General features: G+C 38.1%; 1 protein-coding gene across 7 annotated transcripts in view; it reads right to left on the bottom strand.

The window, feature by feature from the left end:
* Nucleotides 1–22,233, bottom strand: part of LOC115210414 (cyclin-D-binding Myb-like transcription factor 1) — a 145,798-nt gene that overhangs the window by 31,662 nt on the left and 91,903 nt on the right. For all 7 annotated transcript variants that reach the window (XM_036502147.1, XM_036502149.1, XM_029779013.2 and 4 more), the window contains 5 exons: nucleotides 14,835–14,955; nucleotides 4,160–4,236; nucleotides 2,360–2,550; nucleotides 1,516–1,625; nucleotides 1,256–1,324 (listed from right to left, as the gene is read on the bottom strand). In XM_036502147.1, the coding sequence (XP_036358040.1) occupies nucleotides 1,256–1,324; nucleotides 1,516–1,625; nucleotides 2,360–2,550; nucleotides 4,160–4,236; nucleotides 14,835–14,955 (568 nt within the window). The remainder of the gene's footprint in view (nucleotides 1–1,255; nucleotides 1,325–1,515; nucleotides 1,626–2,359; nucleotides 2,551–4,159; nucleotides 4,237–14,834; nucleotides 14,956–22,233) is intronic.

Below are 22,233 nucleotides of genomic sequence, written 5' to 3'. Positions count from 1 at the left end.
TCTCACTCACAGCACTATATCTCATCTCATTTCCCTATTACTAGTACTCTCCATATCTTCTGCCTCATTCTAACTCCCTTGCCCTTCCCTAAACCTATGTATAAGGAACTGAATTAATCAAGGGCCTATATATAAGAGACATTATCAAACCCAAATAATCTCTCTGACTCCTTTGCCCTTCATTAGGCCCATCTATCAGAGACTGCATTGGTCCACCCGCATCCTTTCACAGGTTTATGTATAAGAAACTGCATTGTACCATCTTTATCCTTCAACACAATACACTCTAACTTCAGCTTTCTGTACTACAAGCCATCACTCTTCCTCCTCACAGACACTTTTGTTGCCAACCAGTATCTGCTCTTACCCATCATCCACCTTTACTTTGCCACCCTTCCACTACTTGATTCCTCTCAAAATGCCCCACTATTGTTCTTCTTAGATACCTGACTACTTTCTATAATGTTCTATGTACAAGTCACCAACCCTGCTGTACCTGTGCCACAATGGAAAGTTGACAAATCACACTCCCTCTAGAGTAATTGGTGAATGAGACAACAATTTTACTAACTCAAAAATGCACTCAATACACTTTAAAGTGGTTGGCAAGAAGAGCATCCAGCTTTAGAAATTAAGTCAAATGACATGTATGAACACCAGTTTATTGGTGTAGTAATTCCCAATTAAGAAGGTTCTGGATTGTGATGATCCATTCAACCTATGTTGGCATGGAAAGCAGACATAAAATGATGATGATAACACTGGAAAAAAAAAATACTTGGATGCAAAGAAAGTTGTATGATGAAGTATAGCACTAAATTAAAAATTCGACTTGCCTCAGCTATCTTAACTCAGCCTTTCATGTAAAACTACTGCTGCACAAACAACAGTAAGGTTTGCACCTACCTTATCACTCTGCAATCAGTCACAAATTCCAAACCAAAATTATTATTAAAAGACAAATATATTCATAACCTATTGCATTACTAAGAACAGAAATTTTATAAAGACCAGCTCTCAAAACTAAAACTCCCAAGAGAAATCTAAAACTCAATACTAAAACTCCCAAGAGAAATAGTTACTAAATTTATATGAAGAAACAAAACAACTTATTTTCATTTGAGACTTTAATATTACTCTTCCTAAAGCATATCACTTTTATACAAAACAGAGACGAAAAAAATCCAACTTATGATTCATTTCCAAACACCTGTACATCCTATTTAAAAATGTAACATAAAATTTTTAAAAATACCTGGCTGTGCTCCTGATAATTCACACACAGCATCTGTAAGTCGCTGTTCTTCTTCTGGGAGCCATTTCCCTGACAAACAAATCAAAATAGAGAGAAGCTGAAAATAGTACAAGCTTAAACATTTAAACATGACAATCAAATCAGTTGCAGAACAGCACGGGATACAATAGTGTCCTATCAAATTGCTTGAAGAAAGAGTAGAATAATTTCCTTTTCAAGAAAAAATAAATATAAAACATAAAAAGGAAGTTTCACCTTACCTGAATTACAGGTATCTTTCATTAGTCTACATTTATCTTTGACAGATGATGCACTTCGGCCCAATACAGCACCAATGGCAGCCCAGTCTGTGCCATGCTTGAGGCGCAACCTAACATAATAAACACTTTATTCATAGATTTAGATAGACATATACAATATACAAAACAACAGATTGAGGCTTTGTCTTAAGTTTTATTTGGAAGCCATCCATTGAAAAAGCATCCTTTAACTTCTTTTTTCTCATTTGCCCACAGTTATATGTATAATCTATATTAATAAAATTAGTTTGGTAAGACTTATGTGTCAGTTTATCAGTACATGTCAGTCTGCTATAGTCACTACACCCTCCTCCTCCCTCAACTAGCTCTACAAAGATTATAGCATTCCGATAAATAATAAATAAGTGAAAAATATGACACTGATTGTCTGCTGGTGTGTGTGTGTGTATGTGTGTACATGTGCATGCATGTAACTGTATGAAATTATGTGCATGGTGCGCGTACCTGTATGAAAGTATGTGTTTGTGTGTGTGTACATAACAATATGTGACTGTGTTTGAATGTGTATGTACATATGTCGTTATCTGTGTTTGTTTGTGTAACAATAGGATATTATGCAATTGTCAGCTGGTATCTGCTGGTGTGTGGCCTAGAGGTTAGGTTATTCAGCTCATGATCATGAATTTGAAAACCAGTGGTGCATTGTTACACAGTACTTCTCCAGTCCACTCAGCTGGCAAAAGAGAGTTGTACCTGCAATTCACAAAGGCCAGCCTTAACATATTATAAAAACGTAGAAAACAGCTGTATTGAAACACGTAATAATTAAAGAAAATATACTAACTCTCTGAGTTTAATCATTTCATCTTGACTGTACTTGCCAACATAATTTTTTTGATCATACATTCGTATTACTCGTCTATACACAGAAAACAGAGGTCGGTTAAGTCCTTTTGCAACTGTTCGATAAAAATCTTTCCGCTCATCTTTGGACATCTCAAAAATGATTTCTGTAGGGTTACTGATATTGTTATCCTGGGAGTAAGACATAAAACTGTACATTAAGCAACATTCAACAAAAGAGCTTTAGTAGGTGATGTTACATTCTAGATGAAAAGAAGCCCAGCAAATGCCACATAATATTAACAAGTAAAGTTTATAAAAGAAAATGAAAACAAAACTAATATAGGGACAAAGAATAACATGTGAAACTGGCAAGCCATTTTATCTAATCCTTGTTAATATATATTCCAACTTCACAGTTGATTGGTTGATGTTTAAATAGAATCCATCTCTATATCTGACATAATTCATAAAAATGTAGAACACAAAAAATAAATTTCTTTGTATAAATAATTTAAATTAAGGCTAAGTAAAACTTCTAAACTATTTGAAGTGGATGATGAATGTTTTTATTGCTCTCAGAACATAATTTTTAATGTCTGCAATTCAAAAATACCTAACCCATAAAGCAACACAACTGTTCAATTATATTCAAGAAAAACAAAATTTTTATAGGTTAAAATTTAGATATTTGCACAAATTGTTATATGATATAATTTAAAATTGTAGTAAAAGCTATTTTTTTTTATAGACTAGATAGGAAAAAAGCAGAATTATCTGCTATAGCATAATAGAATGTCTACATTAGGTAGGATATATCAACCATTCAACTTATGTGTCTCCTAATGAAAATAAGCTTTTAGTACAAATAAATATTATTACTTAGTTTTCTATCCTCTTAAAACTTGTAAGATACAGTGTCTAGAAAACATACTATTTGTATTACCTAACCAAATTTAATTTATGAAATTTTCTTTAGATGAAATTGTGATATGAATATAAGTGTAGGGAATTTCCTGAAAGTTGAAGTATCAACAAGTAATTTCATAAATCTAATATGCTTAAACATTTCAGTTTGCATTGCCATATTTCTTCAGGTGAATAATTTTACAATGTATTATATCTGTCTCGCAATAAGGTAGTTTACTTTAGGAATTTAGTCCAAAGAGCCAAAATTATCTAAGTTAACAACACCAGTAAGATATGAATCTACATGGTTTCTCATAACCCTTTAGCATTCAGGTTGTTCTGTCAAATGTAAGGCTTATTTATTCACAATTTTTTGAATTAATTTTGTAACTTTAAGATTTTGATGATGTGATTGTTTATTTTTACAATGACATTGTAGAGTAGGTGTGAGAGGCTGGACTTTAAACATAAAACAAGTTAAATATTTTGACCAGATATGGCTGGTTTAAATTCTAAAGGGTTAAAACACCCCACTATCTAAACTAAGGAAGAGGTACTTCAGATAACAGAATCTTAGATATTTCTAAAAAAACATTACTGTCACAGATTTTTAATCCTCAGTTTGCTCAAAGAGGATTGCCCAGAAGTATTTTTCTTCTTAATGGTTTGGTCTGGAGGAAGGGGTTGTACACAATTTGGTACATGCAAATGACTTTAAAGGATATAAAAAGTAAGCTTTTGTTGATGTTAGTTTTATTGCATGCATTTTAATAGCTTTGTAATCCTAGTTTGTCTACCTCAAAGAAAGGGTGGAAATAATCATATAGAATGGCTTCTGACCATTTTATAAGACTAAATGAAATTCAAAAAGCTTTCAGTCAAATGTACTTACTTTACAATAGCTATTGATGTTTGCTTGTAAGAGTTCTATTTCATCTTTTGTCCACTGGCCTTGGACCCAAGAATGGCCTAAACGAAATAAGAAAATATTTCTATAAGAAGGTGAAATAATGATTATCATTTCATAGAAATAGGGTACATTTTACAGATTTAAAAGAACATAATTCTTATCAGTATCTGGACTGTTCTTCTCAGTGTTAGATCCAAACTACTGGGTAGAGACCTTTAACAAGAGACGCTACACATACAGGCTTGAGAGTGATTCCTTTTAATCCTTTTGACCTAATTAAGTACCATTTCCATCCAGCTTAGATACAAAACAAGAGTTAATAACTAAATATATCTATTCTTGAAGTGATATGGTTAAGAATTTTCACAATCAAAGTATTTACTAGTCTAGTAAATTTTTAAGCAGAAGATTATTATAAACAAATAAATCAATTGAGAATGAGTTTAGTTAATTGATATCTCAATATCTAGATTTGAAGTGAATTAATAACAACCCTTCTTTCTTCTCATCAAAATTAAAAAAAGGAATAATTATTTTTCTACCAATAAAATGCTCATAAGTTTTCTTTTATATGCCTTTTTCTAAATGTAAATGGCTCATATGCTTTAAGTTATTTTGTAAAGTCACAAATTCAAATTTTGCAACACATAGTCTGCATGCCTCAGTTTACTTAACTTGCTAACTGAAAATACAAGCTGGATTACTTTAGTCTGGAAATTTTGGGACCCGGCCATTTCCAGATAAAGAATAATGTCAGAAAACAGAAAGCTGACTCTAAGGGAGTCTTTGTGTAAATACATAACTTAGCTATCTCATTCTGTGTGTATGTGTACATACATGCATACATACATACTGATGTCATGTCAAAGCTAGAACAAACTTGAAATACAAAATAATACAGCCAATGATATTTTTTTCAAATAAGTTTTTATTGTTTTATGTAATATAAAGTCTGAAATCAAAAATAATAGAACAATATAAATGCAGGCAGACTACAAGTACACCAGGATAGTCCAGGGTCATCAAGATCTCAATTAAATAGACCTAGGCCTATTTGCACATCATGATCAAAAGGGGTGGAAAGAAATGGTCTTTCTATGCTGAAATGAGCCTTGGTAGAGTTATGAACAACCTTCTTCAATTACTGTTGCAACATAGCATGCTTTGGGTTTCTTCCTAATTAATTTTGTTTGAATCAGACATGATTTCTTGTTTCATTATAAAGTCACTTTGCTCTAATCTTGCCACTGAATCTCTTTGTCTAGATATGTTTATCTATAGAAATTCTTTCTTTTGCTTCTTCATTTTTTCTGCACATTTTTCATGACTGGTGTAGCAGCATAATAGTCAACTGCTACAAAGGTAAAGGTGATGCCATAGATACAAATAATTACAGAGGTATCAAGCTGTTGGATCAGGTGATGAAGGTTACAGAGAGGGTCATAAGCCAACTAATTAGAGAGAGAGTTAGTTTAGATGAGATGCAGTTTGGTTTCGTGCCAGGGAAAAGTACCACTGATGCTATATTCCTGGTAAGGCAGCTGCAGGAGAAATACCTAGCCAAAGATAAGGCCCTGTACCTGGCTTTTGTTGACATGGAGAAGAAAGCCTTCGACAGGGTCCCCCGATCCCTCATATGGTGGTCAATGAGGAAACTAGGAATAGAAGAATGGTTAGTGAGAGCTGTGCAAGCCATGTACAGGGACGCTGCTAGTAAGGTGAGGGTTGGAAATGAGTACAGTGAAGAATTCCGGGTAGAGGTAGGGGTCCACCAAGGCTCAGTCCTCAGCCCCCTCCTATTTATCATAGTCCTCCAGGCAATAACGGAGGAATTCAAGACAGGATGCCCCTGGGAGCTCCTCTATGCTGATGACCTTGCTCTAATTGCTGAGTCATTATCAGAACTGGAGAAGAAGTTTCAGGTGTGGAAGCATGGTTTAGAATCGAAGGGCCTTAGAGTCAACCTAGCTAAAACCAAAGTCGTAATAAGTAGGAAGGTAGACAAATCACAAACGCCTTCAGGTAGATGGCCCTGCTCGATCTGTAGAAAAGGTGTAGGTAGAAACTCTATAAGATGCACCAAGTGTAAGCTATGGACACATAAGAGGTGCAGCAATGTCATAGAAGGCTAACTAGGAAGATGGTTTTTGTATGTGGCAGATGCTCGGGAGCATTAACCTCTGAAAATCTGCAGAAAAAACTTCCGTCACTTTCCAGGGGGAAAAAACTAGAAGTGGTTGATAGCTTCCGTTATCTTGGTGACCAAGTCAGTAGGGGGGGGTGTGCTGAAAGTGTAACGGCTAGAGTAAGAATAGCCTGGGCAAAGTTTAGGGAGCTCTTACCTCTGTTGGTGACTAAAGGCCTCTCGCTCAGAGTAAAAGGCAGACTGTATGATGCATGTGTACGAACAGCCATGCTACATGGCAGTGAAACATGGGCCGTGACTGCTGAGGACATGCGTAAGCTCGCGAGAAATGAAGCTAGTATGCTCCGTTGGATGTGTAATGTCAGTGTTCATAGTCGACAGAGTGTAAGTACCTTGAGAGAAAAGCTGGACCTAAGAGGAATCAGATGTTGTGTGCAAGAGAGACGATTGCGCTGGTATGGTCATGTGGTGAGAATGGATGAAGATAGGTGTGTGAAAAAGTGCCACACCCTGGCAGTTGAGGGGACCTGTGGAAGAGGTAGACCCAGGAAAACCTGGGTCGAGGTGGTGAAGCACGACCTTCGAACTCTAGGTCTCACCAAGGAAATGACCAGAGACCGAGACCTAGGAAGTATGCTGTGCGTGAGAAGACCCGGCAAGACCAGTGAGAACAATCAAATCAAATCATATATCAGAAAGCAGGGGTTAAGTGACCCATCTGTTCGTGTCCGCTGTCAGCCTCGTCTGGCACCCGTGCCGGTGATACGTAAAAGCACCATTCGCTCATGGCCGTTTGTCAGCTCTGCCTGGCCCCGTGTCGGTGGCACGTAAAAGCACCATCCGTTCGTGTTCGTTGCCAGCCTCGCCTGGCCCCACGCCGGTGACTCGTAAAAGCACCGTCCGTTCGTGGCCGTTGGCCAGCTCTGTCTGGCCCCGTGTTGGTGGCACGTAAAAGCACCATCCGTTCGTGGCCGTTTGCCAGCTCTGTCTGACCCCGTGTCGGTGGCACGTAAAAGCACCATCCGTCCGTGTCCGTTGCCAGCCTCGGCTGGCCCCCGTGCCGGTGACACGTAAAAGCACCGTCCGCTCGTGGCCGTTTGCCAGCTCTGTCTGGCAACCGTGTCGGTGGCACGTAAAAGCACCATCCGTTCGCGTCCGTTGCCAGCCTCGGCTGGCCCCCGTGCCGGTGACACGTAAAAGCACCGTCCGTTCGTGGCCGGTTGCCAGCTCTGTCTGGCCCCGTGTCGGTGGCACGTAAAAGCACCATCCGTTCGTGTCCGTTGCCAGCCTCGCCTGGCCCCGTGCCGGTGACACGTAAAAGCACCATCCGTTCGTGGCCGTTCGCCAGCTCTGTCTGGCACCTGTGCAGGTGGCACGTAAAAAACACCCACTACACTCGCGGAGTGGTTGGCGTTAGGAAGGGCATCCAGCCGTAGAAACACTGCCAGATCTGACTGGGCCTGACGAAGCCTTCCAGCTTCACAGACCCCAGTTGACCTGTCCAACCCATGCTAGCATGGAAAACGGACGCTAAACGATGATGATGATGATGATGATGATTTGTTTTTATCTTCATGCACCATCTGCTCTATTTCTCAATCAGTTTCTTTATAAACAACAGGCTCGTCATTATTGAGGTTTTCCTTTGTAATTTCTTTTGTGATTACAAGACACTTTGTGTTCATCATTCTCCTAGCATACTCAACCAATTTTTTGATGATTTTCTTTCACTAGAAACTTTAAATTCAGCATAGTCAGGTTCAACTCTTTCCTCATCTTGAAAAGCTAACTTGTAGTGTACTTTCTAAACTTATGCTAAAGACCATATTATATCTTTTAAGTAAAATTCCTCAGCACAGAAACAGTGCATAAACTGATTTGTATTTATATTTTAATGAATGTAATACAGTAATCTCTTGCCATATCACGGTTCACCTATCACGGTTTATTATTTAAGTTAATGTTGATTCCTCTGCAGTGTTGTTTTGCATGGCCCCCGTGCCGGTGACACGTAAAAGCACCATCCGTTCGTGGCCGTTTGCCAGCTCTGTCTGGCACCTGTGCGGGTGGCACGTAAAAAGCACCCACTACACTCACGGAGTGGTTGGCGTTAGGAAGGGCATCCAGCTGTAGAAACACTGCCAGATCTGACTGGGCCTGATGAAGCCTTCCAGCTTCACAGACCCCAGTTGAACCGTCCAACCCATGCTAGCATGGAGAACGGACGCTAAATGATGATGATGATGATGATGATACAAATTATCATCATTATCATCATTGTTTAACTTCCGCTTTCCATGCTAGCATGGGTTGGACGGTTTGACTGTGGGCTGGTGAACCAGATGGCTGCACCAGGCTCCAGTCTTGATCTGGCAGAGTTTCTACAGCTAGATGCCCTTCCTAACGCCAACCACTCCAAGAGTGTAGTGGGTGCTTTTACATACCACCGGCACGAGGGCCAGTCAGGTGGCACTGGCAACGACTTCGCTCAAAGTTTTTACACATACCAACTGCACAGATGCCAGTAAGGTGACTTTGGTAATGACCCTGCTCAAATGGTGCCTCCTACATGCCACCGGATGGAAGCCAGTTAGCCGCTCTGGCAACGATCACGCTCGGATGGTGCTCTTAGCACCCTACTAGCACAGGGCACAAGTGCCAGTAAGGTGAAGCTGGTGACAATCACACTCGAATGGTGCCTTTTATGTACCACTGGCACGGAAACCGGTTAGCCGCTCTGTCAATGATCACGCTCGTATAGTGCTCATGCCCATCATCGAATTTCACTTTGAGTTTTGATTTTGAGTAGCCTTCAGTTCAACCTGCACACACTACCCTTTCATATTTCACACTATATGATCATTACCTTACATAGTAGATAGCCCTAGACTAAGGGTGGGGATGGCATACAGCCTTTTGAAGTGTTCATGGGAGGCAACCCAGGGTTGACAAAGGATAGGTACGATAGGAACTTCCAGGCGCACCTCGAACTAGGAAGGTGTCTGCTTAGCATAGTTTAAACGAGACAGCAAATGTTGATGATAGTAAAATTGACTTGAAAAATCTGAGAGTTCTCCGTCAGACTTTCTAAGACAGAATTTAGGGGATAAATAAGTAACTGTGTGATAACTTTAATAGCTGAATGAGTGAGTCAATGAACATGTTGCAAGGTTATCTTAAGGGAACAGCAAGGAAGACGAGCCTATTTGAAAACTATATTTACATGATGGCATGTAACTGAACTAGACAGAATAATGAACAGAGCTAATAGCAGAGAAGTTTATGATCTGTGCTGAAATAGTAAGGTGGATGAAACGAGATTGAAAAGATGGAAAAATTCATAACTGAACATCAAGGATCTGTTATTCTGCAGCAGTAGATTGAAAACGAGTGGTAGTCCATGTACGTGGGCTAGTTTATATAGGGCGAAGCAAGTGGTAATCGAAAGAGGGAGGCATAGAGAAACACGGAGAGAGAGAGAGACAGACAGACAGAATAAGATAAAGAGAGAGGGAGAAGGGGGGAAGTGGTCAAGAACACGCGGGAGGAAATATTTCCTCGAACTAGGAAGGGTGCTTAGCATAGTTTAAACGAGACAGCAAATGTTGATAATAGTAAAACAGACTTGAAAAATCTGAGAGTTCTCCGTCAGACATTCAAAGACAGAATTTAGGGGATAAATAGTCAAGGGATTACTGTATGTTCTAGTTACAGGATTGTCTCACTGAGGTGCAATTAGTAGAGAGTTATAGACCAAAAACACTGTCTTTTATTAAAAGTTCTACTTTGGAGTATGCAGAACAACTCTTTAACATAAAATATAACTTACACTTTGAATTTAGGCCAACAGAGTTAGTTTTCTCCAACTTAACCCTTTAGCATTTAGACTGGCCAAAACTGACCGAAAATTATTCCCATTCATTTGTTTGAACCAGCCACATCCAGCCATATCTGATTCCTCTATGAAATCACTAATAAAATAAACAAATCACATTATTGAATTCTTGTAGCTTTGAGATAATGGGAGATAAAGCCTTTCCTGCCTTTATTTTACTTGAATAAAGGCAGGAAAGGCTTTATCTCCCATTATCTCAAAGCTACAAGAATTCAATAATGTGATTTGTTTATTTTATTAGTGATTTCATAGAGGAATCAGATATGGCTGGATGTGGCTGGTTCAAACAAATGAATGGGAATAATTTTCGGTCAGTTTTGGCCAGTCTAAATGCTAAAGGGTTAAGTTGGAGAAAACTAACTCTGTTGGCCTAAATTCTGAAGAGATGTATACATCTTAGTTTTTAGTGATATGGTGTCAGCAAGTAGCCATTATGATTTCAAAGTTTTTACTCTTGATGATGTACAAAATATAAACGAAAACAACAGTGATTGACTTTGGATGAATCATATTGACAATCTTTGTTAGATGAGGAAGATTTTGATTATGAAAGTGATAAAAATGAAAGTGATGAAAATGATATTGAAAACATTACAGCAACATGGTTGAAGATTACTACACCAACTATAATTCCTGATTTCACAGAAAAAACTAGTCCACAATACAGTTTACCTCTCAATGCCCAACCATTGGACTTTATTTTTATTTTTACTGAAAAGTGTTTTTTTGAAACTGTCACAGAGGAAACAAATATGCTCAATGCATAATTTCTGTTTGTGGAAGACCCAATCCACTATGGCAGCCAACTGATACTGCAGAAATTTGAGCTTTTTTTTTTACTAATAAACATTATGTTTGGTATCAACCAGCTTCCTCAACTGTGGAACTACTGGAATCCTGACATAAGGTATGGTGATCCATATATCTCTATCATTATGTCTAACTAAATTAATTCATATATTGTTTATGTAAAAAGTCACAAGGCACCTTTGCCACCAAAAGACTACAACCATTTGAAAGTTTGGGTGACATCGCATCTCAGGTATGTGAAGGCTTTTCTTCCAAAAAGCACAGAATTGGGAGAAAAGCAAAAGTAACTGAGGTGGATGTCAACAGAGAAAATATCAACTTTCATAAAGTCGAAAAGATAAATGGAAGGAAAAAGTTTGCATACTGCAAAAAAAAAAAGACAAAAAAACTGCGAAAAGATATCAGGCCAAGACCTTATATATGCGTTTGTTTGGCAAAGTGCCCTTGTGTAAAGGGTGCTTTGGACAGTTTCACAGTAGAAATATGGCATAACTATATTTTGTTGTTTGATAGTAATACTATCATATATTCTTTTCAATTTATTAAATAACTAGCAAATGCACCCATCCTTTTGCTTTGGTGGTATTTTCTTCACCAAATAATTGAACTACTGAGAAGGTTTATGAATAACATGGCAATCTATGTTTCTGATTAACCTAGGAACAGAAAACCTAATTGAAGGCTGGTTATTGTGGAAGCCATGGGACATTTACGTTTGCAAGTGATGCAAGGTAGAACTGCTTGAAGTGTTTTGGGAGTAGATTATGGATAGTAACTACCAAATATAGTTGTTTTATATGAAAGCGAAATTTCTAGTTAGAAACAGCCACATAAATGGTGTAAGGAAATTGAAGGAAGACGTTGACACTTCCCCTATGTGAGTTCATTTTATTCAACAGTAAAGGGAGCTATTTTTTTGGAGAAGTATGATTGGTACATTCAAAAATGGCAATATAATACCTATTGAAAAAAGAGAGTTAAAGGAATGTACTTGCTACGTGCTTACAGTATACGACCACTCTGAAATTGACTTCAGGCAACAAAAAATGAAGATATGAATGCTTTAGTAGTTCGCAGTATAAAGATGTTGCATTCAAAATATAATGGATGGGTAAATAAGCATCCTCAAAATGAAACAACACATTGGTAGGTAAACAAAGGTATCAACAAATAGAAGAGAGGGAAAGGAACGTCACCTTTCAAGTAACTCAGAATAGGTAAAGGTAATCCTACCAAAGTTTAATGCAGTTTAAATATGGTGATTAAGGTTGTTTGATATTAGATATTCATCACGTACAGTGTTCCTAGTCAATTTAATCACAGTCTCAGGTAGACAGTTGAAATAAATAAATAAACAAAATTCTTTCACTTTTATAATATTCTCTAACCAAGTAATAATATACAATTACAACATATAAATAATAAATTTTAAAAAATGGGAAAAACCACTGAAAAATATTCTCTATTGCCAATATACAATGATATAGATTAAAAAAGTATGGAAGACCCTACATTCAAAAAACTATGTACATTCAATGAATTAAAGAAAAACCTGTGTAAACCACCATTTTTCCCAGTTTGTCCATTTACACAGGAGCTCTGGGCAAAATGTTATAGTACATGACCATCCCTGGGACACAAGTAATGTGTGTGGAAAGTTTGGTGAAAATCAGTTGAGAATTGTGGAAATTTATGTGTTAGTCAATATACAAACACATACTGTAATTTATATATACTAGATATGTGAACGTGAAAAATACATATCAATTTTCATTATGTTACCTTTGCCTCACTTGCTAATGAGTTTTTTTTATTAGATGCATTCTGTTATGTAAATGTATTCATTAAATTGTATAAGAGTACATAACCAATGGTATATTGACTAGAAAAAGAGTTTTATACTTTATTTTCAATGAAAATGTTTGAATGAAATATAGAGAAAGAATAATCTTGTACTGATTATACCTATATGTTGATGAATTCAAATTAATGTACCTCATCTTGAAAAGTGGCAACATTGATGGCAGTTGACATCATCATCATCATCATCGTTTAACGTCCGCTTTCCATGCTAGCATGGGTTGGACGGTTCAATTGGGGTCTGGGAAGCCAGAAGGCTGCACCAGGCCCAGTCTGATCTGGCAGTGTTTCTACAGCTGGATGCCCTTCCTAACGCCAACCACTCTGTGAGTGTAGTGGATGCTTTTTACGTGCCAGATGAGGCTGGCAAACGGCCACGATCAGATGGTGCTGTTTATGTGCCACCGGCACGGAGACCAGACAAAGCTGGCAACGGCCACGGTCGGACGGTGCTTTTTACATGCCACCGGCACAGAAGCCAGTCAGGGTGGTGCTCTGGGATAATTTTAGTAACAAATCAAACAAATAAGATGCATTAAGAATTTCAATTTTAGTTTATGCAGAATGTTATTGCTTTTACACCTGTTAATTAAATTTATCTGCCCATAAAAGTCAAATATAATCGGCAAGATTAGCTAAAATTACAAAGCTATAATCCACTGGTATATAAGCTCTCACTGACAAAATTTTTAATCTGTATGTAAAAAATTAATAAAATTACAAGCATAATTCAAAATAATGTGAACAATTAAGCATTACATTTGCTAGATTAATCTAAACACTAAAAGGTTAAACAAGAAGTAATTTTCAGACCATTAAACAAACCCGAAAACAACCCCTTAACTGTTATTCACTCTTTTTGAATACTATAGTAGCTAAGAACTCTCATACATTTAAAGGTCCTTGGATTAACATTCTCAATTACTTTGTGAAATGCAACAGCCAAGAACTCCTTTGGAATCCTTACCTTAAAATGGAACATACATCATCTTTTGGGCAAGAGTTTTCCATAGTATTTAATGTCAAAACAGGGTATTTCATCAATAGCTTCCACATCAGCATTAAGGTTTTTACTATGTACACTACATAGCAAAATTACATTTCTCCACTTAAACGCATACAACCACCCTTGCAAATATTCAGTTATATTCTGTTTTTAATCCTCTCTGGAAAACTTTGGCTAGTTATATAGGAATTTCATAAATGTTTAACTTTCATTAAGTTGTGACTTAGAACACTGTCTACTTTGATATTCCTAGCATCTCTCAATGTTTTCCAAAACTTTTCTGACTTTTATTTTCCTTCAACTTCACTTTTTTTATACTAATGATTTATGGTTATGGTTATTATTTGCACCATTTGCATGATTATTAAATGCACCATCATTTGCACCTTTTAGTTTTCTGAATGATAACCAGGTGAGCTAATAATAGACTGAAATAAACAAAAGTTTGACAGCTTAGCACTATTAACTGTAATGTCTTGTTGACTCATCAATATACTAATGGTAGCAGTTTCAAAATGTGGGAGTTGTTGAATGATGGACTATCAGATTTAAGAGGTCCAATTGCAACCTCAGAGTCTAAAGCAACTGTATTGTGTTAGAATGGTACTGATCACCAAAAACATATAAACATGTATATTACTATGTATCAAAGTTTGTTTTTTTTACCAGGCAACAACTTTCTGGTTATTGATATTCTACTTCCATAGTTCATAATTCTCCAACTGTATCATGCTTAAAACTATTTTCATGACATCTGAAACACCTCTTCTATGGTAAATATAAGGTAGCCAGGATCATTTAATGATATAGATAATTGTGATAGAAAATAAAGATATTTTTTTAAGTGACAAACACATAAAATATTCTTTGTTTTTTGTTATTATTGTTACAACATAAAAAACATATTTTAAATCTACTATTATGAATAATTACAATATACCTTTGTTTTGCAAAGCATTCTTCTCATCTCTTGTTGTAAACCATGCTTGGGTGACAATAGCATCATTTTTGCTTGAGTGATGGCCAGAGGCTATATTAGATTGACCAGAGGCTGAATTTGTCTGTTAATATTAGAAAAAGAAAAGGAGAAAAGATAATGCAAGTGTATCAATGGAATGATAATTGATACATTTACCACATACAAAAAGACATATTGATAATGAGTGTGAGTCATCATCATCATCATCATCATTTAACATCCGTTTTCCATGCTGGCTTGGGTTGGATGATTTGACATGGAGCTGACCAGCTGGGTAGCTGTTCAGACTCCAATTGTCTGTTGTGACATGGTTTTTATAGCTGGATGTCCTTTCTAGTGTCAACCACTTAACAGAGTGTGCTGGGTGTTTTTTATGTGGCACTGACACCTGAAAAGATAAGCCTGTATTTATGGAAGACAGCGATTTTACTTAGGTTGACATGTCTTTTCAAGGGCAGCAAATTACCACATCTCCCAGTCCCTTGTAATTTTCTCAGTGAGATCCAGCATACAAAGATCCTTTCCCACTACTTCATCCCATGTCTTCTTTGGTCTACCCCTTCCACAGGTTCCCTCCACAATTAGAGCCTGGCACTTATTTACACAACAGTCCTCATCCATATGTATCACGTGATCAAATCAATGCAGTCTTCTCTCTTGCATACATCTGATGCCTCTTATACAGTTTTCCTCTTAAATCATTTACTCTCTGTTATGCATGCACATTGATATTACCCATCCAGTGGAGCATGTTAGCTTCATATCTTTCAAGCCTTCACAAATCTCCTGTGGCCAAAGCCCATGTTTCACAGCCATGTAGCATAGCTGTATGTACACAGGCATCATACAATCTGACTTTCACTTTGAGAGAAAGGCCCTTAGTTACCAACAAAGATTGAAGCTCTCTGAACTTTGCCCAGTCATTCTAACAACTACACTTTCACAACTTCCTCCTCCACTGCTAACTTGGTTACCTAGGTAACAGAAGTTATCTCCTACTTCTAATGACCCCCCCCACTTTCCCCCTGAGCATCTGAGGAAGTATATTGTCTATACATTTTTAGAGCTTATTGTATCTACACATTTTCCACACACAAAGACTTTTTTCTATTAACCTTCTTGTAATACTGCTACACCTCTTATGTGTCCAAAGCTTGCACTGGGTACAATGTATGAAGTTTCTATCAACATCCCTCTTATATATCTAGCATCTCCCCGAAGGAACTTGTGATTTGTCTGTTTTACTATGTACATGGAATTTGTTTTTTACTAAATTAACTCTAAGGCCCTTACATTTCACACCTGAAATTTCTTCTTTAGGTCAGGTAGTGATTCAGCTATAAGAACAAGGTCATCAGCATAGAGCTCCCAAGAACAGCCGGTTTTGAATTACTCTGTTAAGGCCTGGAGGACAAAGATTAGAGGCGACTGAGAACTGAGCCTTGGTGAATTCCTACCTGTACACTGAATTCTTGCTATACTTGTTGTCAACCTTCACCTTACTGGCAGCATCCCTGTATATGGCTTGTATAGCTCTCACTAACTACTCATCTATCCCTAGCTTCTGCATTGACTACCAGATAATGGAGCGGGGGATCCTGTCAAAAGATTTTTCCATGTCAACAACAGCCAGGTACAGAGGTTCTTTTAGGCAAAATACTTCTCCTGTAAGCTGCCTAACCAGGAATATAGCATCAATCATGCTCAAACCTACCACAAATACAAACTGCATCTCATCTATGCTAACTCCCTTCCTATTTAATTGAGCTATAACCCTTTCTGTGATTTTGATCACCTGGTTCAGCAATTTGATGTCACTGTAATTATTTCTGCCTAAGACATCACTTAGCTTTTGTAGCAGTTGATAATACTGCTACACCAACTGTTGGATGAAACTCCCTCGTGGACAACTTGATTAACTATATGGATGATTAGGCCAGATACTTAAGCATCTCAGCAGTGATTCCTGATGGGTTAAGGCCTTTCCCTGTCATTATATCCTAAATTGCAACTGTCAATTTGAATAGCTGGTCTCTCAGTTGGGTCTATGTTTGGCAGACTCATTTTTCATGGGAAAAATCCCATGCATTCTCCACATTTTGCAGCCTTTCATAATGGCATTTCCAAGCCTCTTTCTTTGCAAGTGAACTATCATCCATGTGGACACATTTCTCTCCTATGACATCATGATTTTCTCTCACACACTGTAGTGCAATCTTAAACACTTCAGGTCTTTGGTCCTCATGTTGCAGAACATCGGCAAACTTCTCTTCTGCTTCTTTCCTGGCTAAATATACATGTCTCCTAGCCTCTTTTCTGGCTATCTGATACAGTTTCTCACTAACACCACACTTCCAGTCCTGTTTCTTCTCTCTAATGGCCCTGTCAACTACATTATTCCACCACCATGCCACAATGAGAAGGGACTTTGCACCAGCCACAAATTTGGTCAGTCACCCTCAGCAGGTTGTCCCATAGGAATCTCCAGATGTCCTCCACATTATATGTCACTATTCTTTTATAGGTTTCAGTTCAAAGCTGTGCTTCAAGTAACACATTTCTAAATTTCTGATCATTCAGAGGATGCTTAAGCTTCCAGTCCTTTCTTTTCCACACTGGTTGTCTTCTTGGCAGCCTTTTGGCTCTGATTCTGAAGTTACTAATGACTAACCTATGTTGAAGGGTGAAGTTTTCACCTGGGATAGTTTTGGCATTTATAAGTAGCCATCTTTCCCATTTTCTGGCGAGAATGTAATCAATCTGACTAGTGTGTCCATCAGGTTTCCTGAAGTTAGTATTACTGATCATAGGGTCATTTGCATCACAGAACTCCAGCAGCCTGGTTCCCTCCTCATTATGAGAGTAAAATCCATTGCTTCTATGCATCCCATGGAAGCCACCTGGATGTTGACCAGCATGCTCATTGAAATCATCAGCTATAAAGAGAAGGTAGTTGCTGATGAGGTAGTCAGCAAAAGGGTGTCATAAAATTGGTCTTTCTGTTCATCACATAGTCCCAGCTGAGGGCATGGGTTGTGATAATGGTTGCTGTTCCACTTTGCAAAATTAGTCTAAGCTTATGTATTCTGTCACACACGCTGACTATCTCAGTTACTTTATCAACCCATTTCTCAGCAAGAAATACATCCACACACCAATCCAAACACTGTTCCCTACCCAGAAGATTAATACCTATGCTCTTTGCCTGTGAAAGACCTAGCAAAACCTCCTCCCCACCTTACTTCTTGGATGCAACACACATCTACACACCCCTGTTCAAGCATCTCAACAATCTCACCAGACCTACCTTTCAATGCGCCCACATTGAGTGTGCCAACTCTAAGGATGTGGGAGATGTGGGCTGTGAATGTGTGTGTATATGTATATGTATACACACATCATCTTTTAACATCCATCTTCCATGTTGTCATGGATAGTTTGACAGTATCCAACAAGTTGGAGGATTATGTTGTGAGCCATGTGCTGTGTGTCACTACTTGCTTTGACATGGTTTCAATGGCTGGATGCCAACCATTATATAAAGTGTACTGGGTACTTATTTTGTGGCACAAGCACTAGTGAGGTCATCATGTAGCTCCTAAGATTAAGATCCTCTGTGATTAAATGAGGCTACAGTTGAGAGGAGACAGAATGTGTTTGTGATCAAATGTTAACATATAAAGGAAGAGGCCAGAACAAGGGTGGGTTGTAATTATTGGTATGGAGCTGGCAAGAGAGATAAACATGATGGTGACAAGTTGAGATGGTGGGCTTTGAGTGGAAAACTAGAAGACAGACTGGATAGATGTAGCAAGAATGTATGTAGTGAGTTGGAGAAAGGTTAGGATACTTAGAATAGGTGCTGATTGGCAGTACAGGAGAGTGAAGAACACTAGGACAGAGAGAAAGAGATGATGAGTAGGTGGGTAAGTTGCAAGAGTTTGAATGGAGAGAAAGATGCAGTGCATGAGGGGAGAGAGAAATGTATGGTGATATAGGCATATAAAACAGAAAGTCATTATGCTTCCAGAACCTGTTTCATTGAGATGGGTGGATCTTCTTGAGTACCACATGTTACCTATCAACCAGGCCATTTGTCATCTCTTCTGAGAGATTCAAACTCATTTTGTTCCATGTCTTCCTGAGTTTCCCACTTCCACAAGTTTCCAAGTTCCATCCACCTTAAATGAGCAACACTTTTTTATCCTCATACATACACATGCCAGTGTAGTTTTCTCAGTTACACACGTCTGATTCCTCTTATGTGCAATTTTTCTTTTAATATATTTGTGCATTATTCTTCCTGCACACTTATATTGCATATTCAAAAAAGTATGAGTTTCCTAGTGTTCAAATGTCTTCTGCATCCATGGCCACATCTCACTCCTATTCAGACATAGCTATCATACAATCTGCCTTTCATCAAAAGAGAGAAACCATTAGTTAACAATAGAGGTAATAACTCTAAAGTTTCTCCAACCTATCCTTATTCTAGCAACTATACATATATCATCATCATTTAACGTCCATTCTCCATGCTAGCATGGGTTGGATGGTTCGACCGGGGATCTGGGAAGCCAGAAAGGCTGCACCAGGCTCCAGTCTGATCTGGCAGTGTTTCTACAGCTGGATGCCCTTCCTAATGCCAACCACTCCATGAGTGTAGTGGGTGCTTTTTATGTGCCAGGCGAAGCTGGCAACGGCCACGATCAGATTAGTGGATGAAATAAAAAAAAAATTTTTTAATGTACAATACAACTTTGTAGAAATATCAGCTAACAAGAGTACACATGGTTATTGGAAAATCATTGTGGAAATATCTAGGTGACTACTTGACCTGCTAGAAAAGGCAGCTATGTCACAGTTTAATGTCTTAAAAAAAGAAACAGCAGAGGAAACATAATGTAGTCCTTGATAGTAATGCTTGAATGAAGATGAAATGGTCATGTCTGGAATGGTTTTGATCATGTGCCAGCTCAGTCAGAGCATAAATGATGAGTTAGCTTTTGATATATGTGTGTATAGTCTGTTTTTTTTTTTGTTTTTTTTTGAAGTACAATGTTTATTGGTTATTGGCTGTTAGTTTTAGAAAATGCTTTCCAGATGTCCTTGAATTCATCACAGCAGTTGGACTTAGCACCATATTTTTCACATTTAAGCTTCTTGGCATTTTGCTTCTTGGAATCTGTTTTCCTGTAGGCATGTCTGGATTTGGCAAGCTAGTTTTTTACAAGGGTCTGTCGATTTAGAACCTGGCATCACTGAATGATGAGAAATATGTTCAGATGTGAAACATATATATACACACACACACACACACACACACACACACACACACACACACACACACACACACACACATATATATATATATATATATATATATACACACACACACATATATATGAGTCTGTATACATTATATATAATCATCATTATCATTAACTGTCTGCTTTCTAAGCTGACATGGGTTAGATGGTTTGACTGAAACTGACAAGCTGTAGGGCTACACCAGGCTGCAATCTGATTTGGTAAAAATTCTATGGCTGGATACCTTTCTTAATGCCAACCACTCCTAGAGTGTAATGGGTGTCAGTTACATGATACTGGTATCAGCTATGATGACAACTTCACTTGGCCTGATGGGTCTTCTTAAGTATGGCATATCACCAAAGGTCTCAGTTATTTATTGCCACCATGAGGCACAATGTTTGAAGGATGCTTTGTATGTGCCACCAGCATGGGTGCCAGTCACATGACACTGGCAATGGCCACTATTACAGTTTCACTTGACTCAACAGGTCTTCTCAAGCACTGGATATCACCAAAGGTCTCGATCATTTGTCATTGCCTCTGTGAGGTCAAACGTTTGAAGATCATGCTTCATCACATTGTTCCTTAACTTCCTCGGTATACTCCTTCCACAGGTTCCCTCCAAAGTTAGAGATCGGCACTTCTTTACATAGTTGCCCTCGTCCATATGCATCACATGACCATACTGACGCAGTTCTCTCCTGTACACCACATCTGATGTCTCTTTTCAAGACGCTTACACTGTTATACATGCACACTGACATTGCACATCCAGCAAAGCATGCTAGCTTCATTTCTTTCAAGCTTACGCATGTCCTCAGTAGTCACAGCCTATGTTTCACTACTGTGTAGCATGGCTGTTCACACACAGGCATCATACAATCTGCCTTTCACTCTGAGGGAGAGGCCCTTAGTTACTAACAAAGGTAGGAGCTTGCCCAGCCCATTCTTATTCTAGAAGCTATGCTCTCAGAGCATCCACCTCCACTAGTAACTTGGTCACCTAGGTAACAGAAGCTATCAACTACTTCTAGTGTTTCACAACTGGTATTTGGGGGAGTCTATTTTCTGTACATTTCTAGAGTTTATTGTACCTGTGCACCTTCCACACACAAAACCTATTTTCCCTGTTAACCTTCTTTCGATATTGCTCGACCTCTTGTGTGTCCATAGTTTACACTATGTACATCTACCTATGCCTTTTCTACAGATTGAGCAGGGCCATCTACCTGAAGGGATTTGTGATTTGTCTGCTTTCCTACTTACTTACTAATATGATATATATATATATATATATATATATATAATATATATATATATAAGACAGTGCCCCAGCATGGCTGAAATAAGTAAAAGATAAAATATATATAAATGAGGGAAATATTCTATGTGGGACAAGCCTATTGTAGTTCAGGCTTCCACCACTTGAAGCCACTCTCAGGCATCAGACTACTTATCAGGATTGTTCAGTCAAGTCATACTGCCACATGGTGCATCTGCTTTGCAAAGTTTCTTCCCCTGTTCATTGAATTTGCAATGGCTGAAACAAAGGAACAGTGTGATTTAGTGAAATTGTTTACTGCTGGGGAAAATGGTGGCTGAAACAGTTGTCATGCTTCAAACAGCTAACAAGGATGCTGCCATGAGCAAAACACAAGTTTATGAGTGGTTTCCATGCTTTAGGAATGGCACAAACATTTGTGCCTTGCTTGCTCATGGAAGATCAAAAGCAGTCACGACTGAATGCATGTTGTGAACTGAAAGAACAGTTATAAGTTGATCCAGATCATTTTTCAAAGGTCATCACTGGTAACAAAAGCTGGTGGTATGGAATTTGCAGACGCGGAAGAGGTGAAGAAAAAATGATGGAGGTGTGAAAGGCATTACTTTGCAAGAGTTCCAGTACTGCTTCAAATAGTGAAAAATATGCTGGACCGATGCATTGCTTCATATGGAGAATACTTTGAAGATGATAAAAGGATAAACATGTAAAACTAAGTGAATAAAATAATATTGCAAAACTCCAGTTTCTTTTGGATACCTTCTA

This window comes from Octopus sinensis, linkage group LG4 (genome assembly GCF_006345805.1).
Source record: "Octopus sinensis linkage group LG4, ASM634580v1, whole genome shotgun sequence".
In the NCBI taxonomy this organism is placed as follows: domain Eukaryota; kingdom Metazoa; phylum Mollusca; class Cephalopoda; order Octopoda; family Octopodidae; genus Octopus; species Octopus sinensis.
This window is presented reverse-complemented; position numbering and strand designations above follow the sequence as displayed.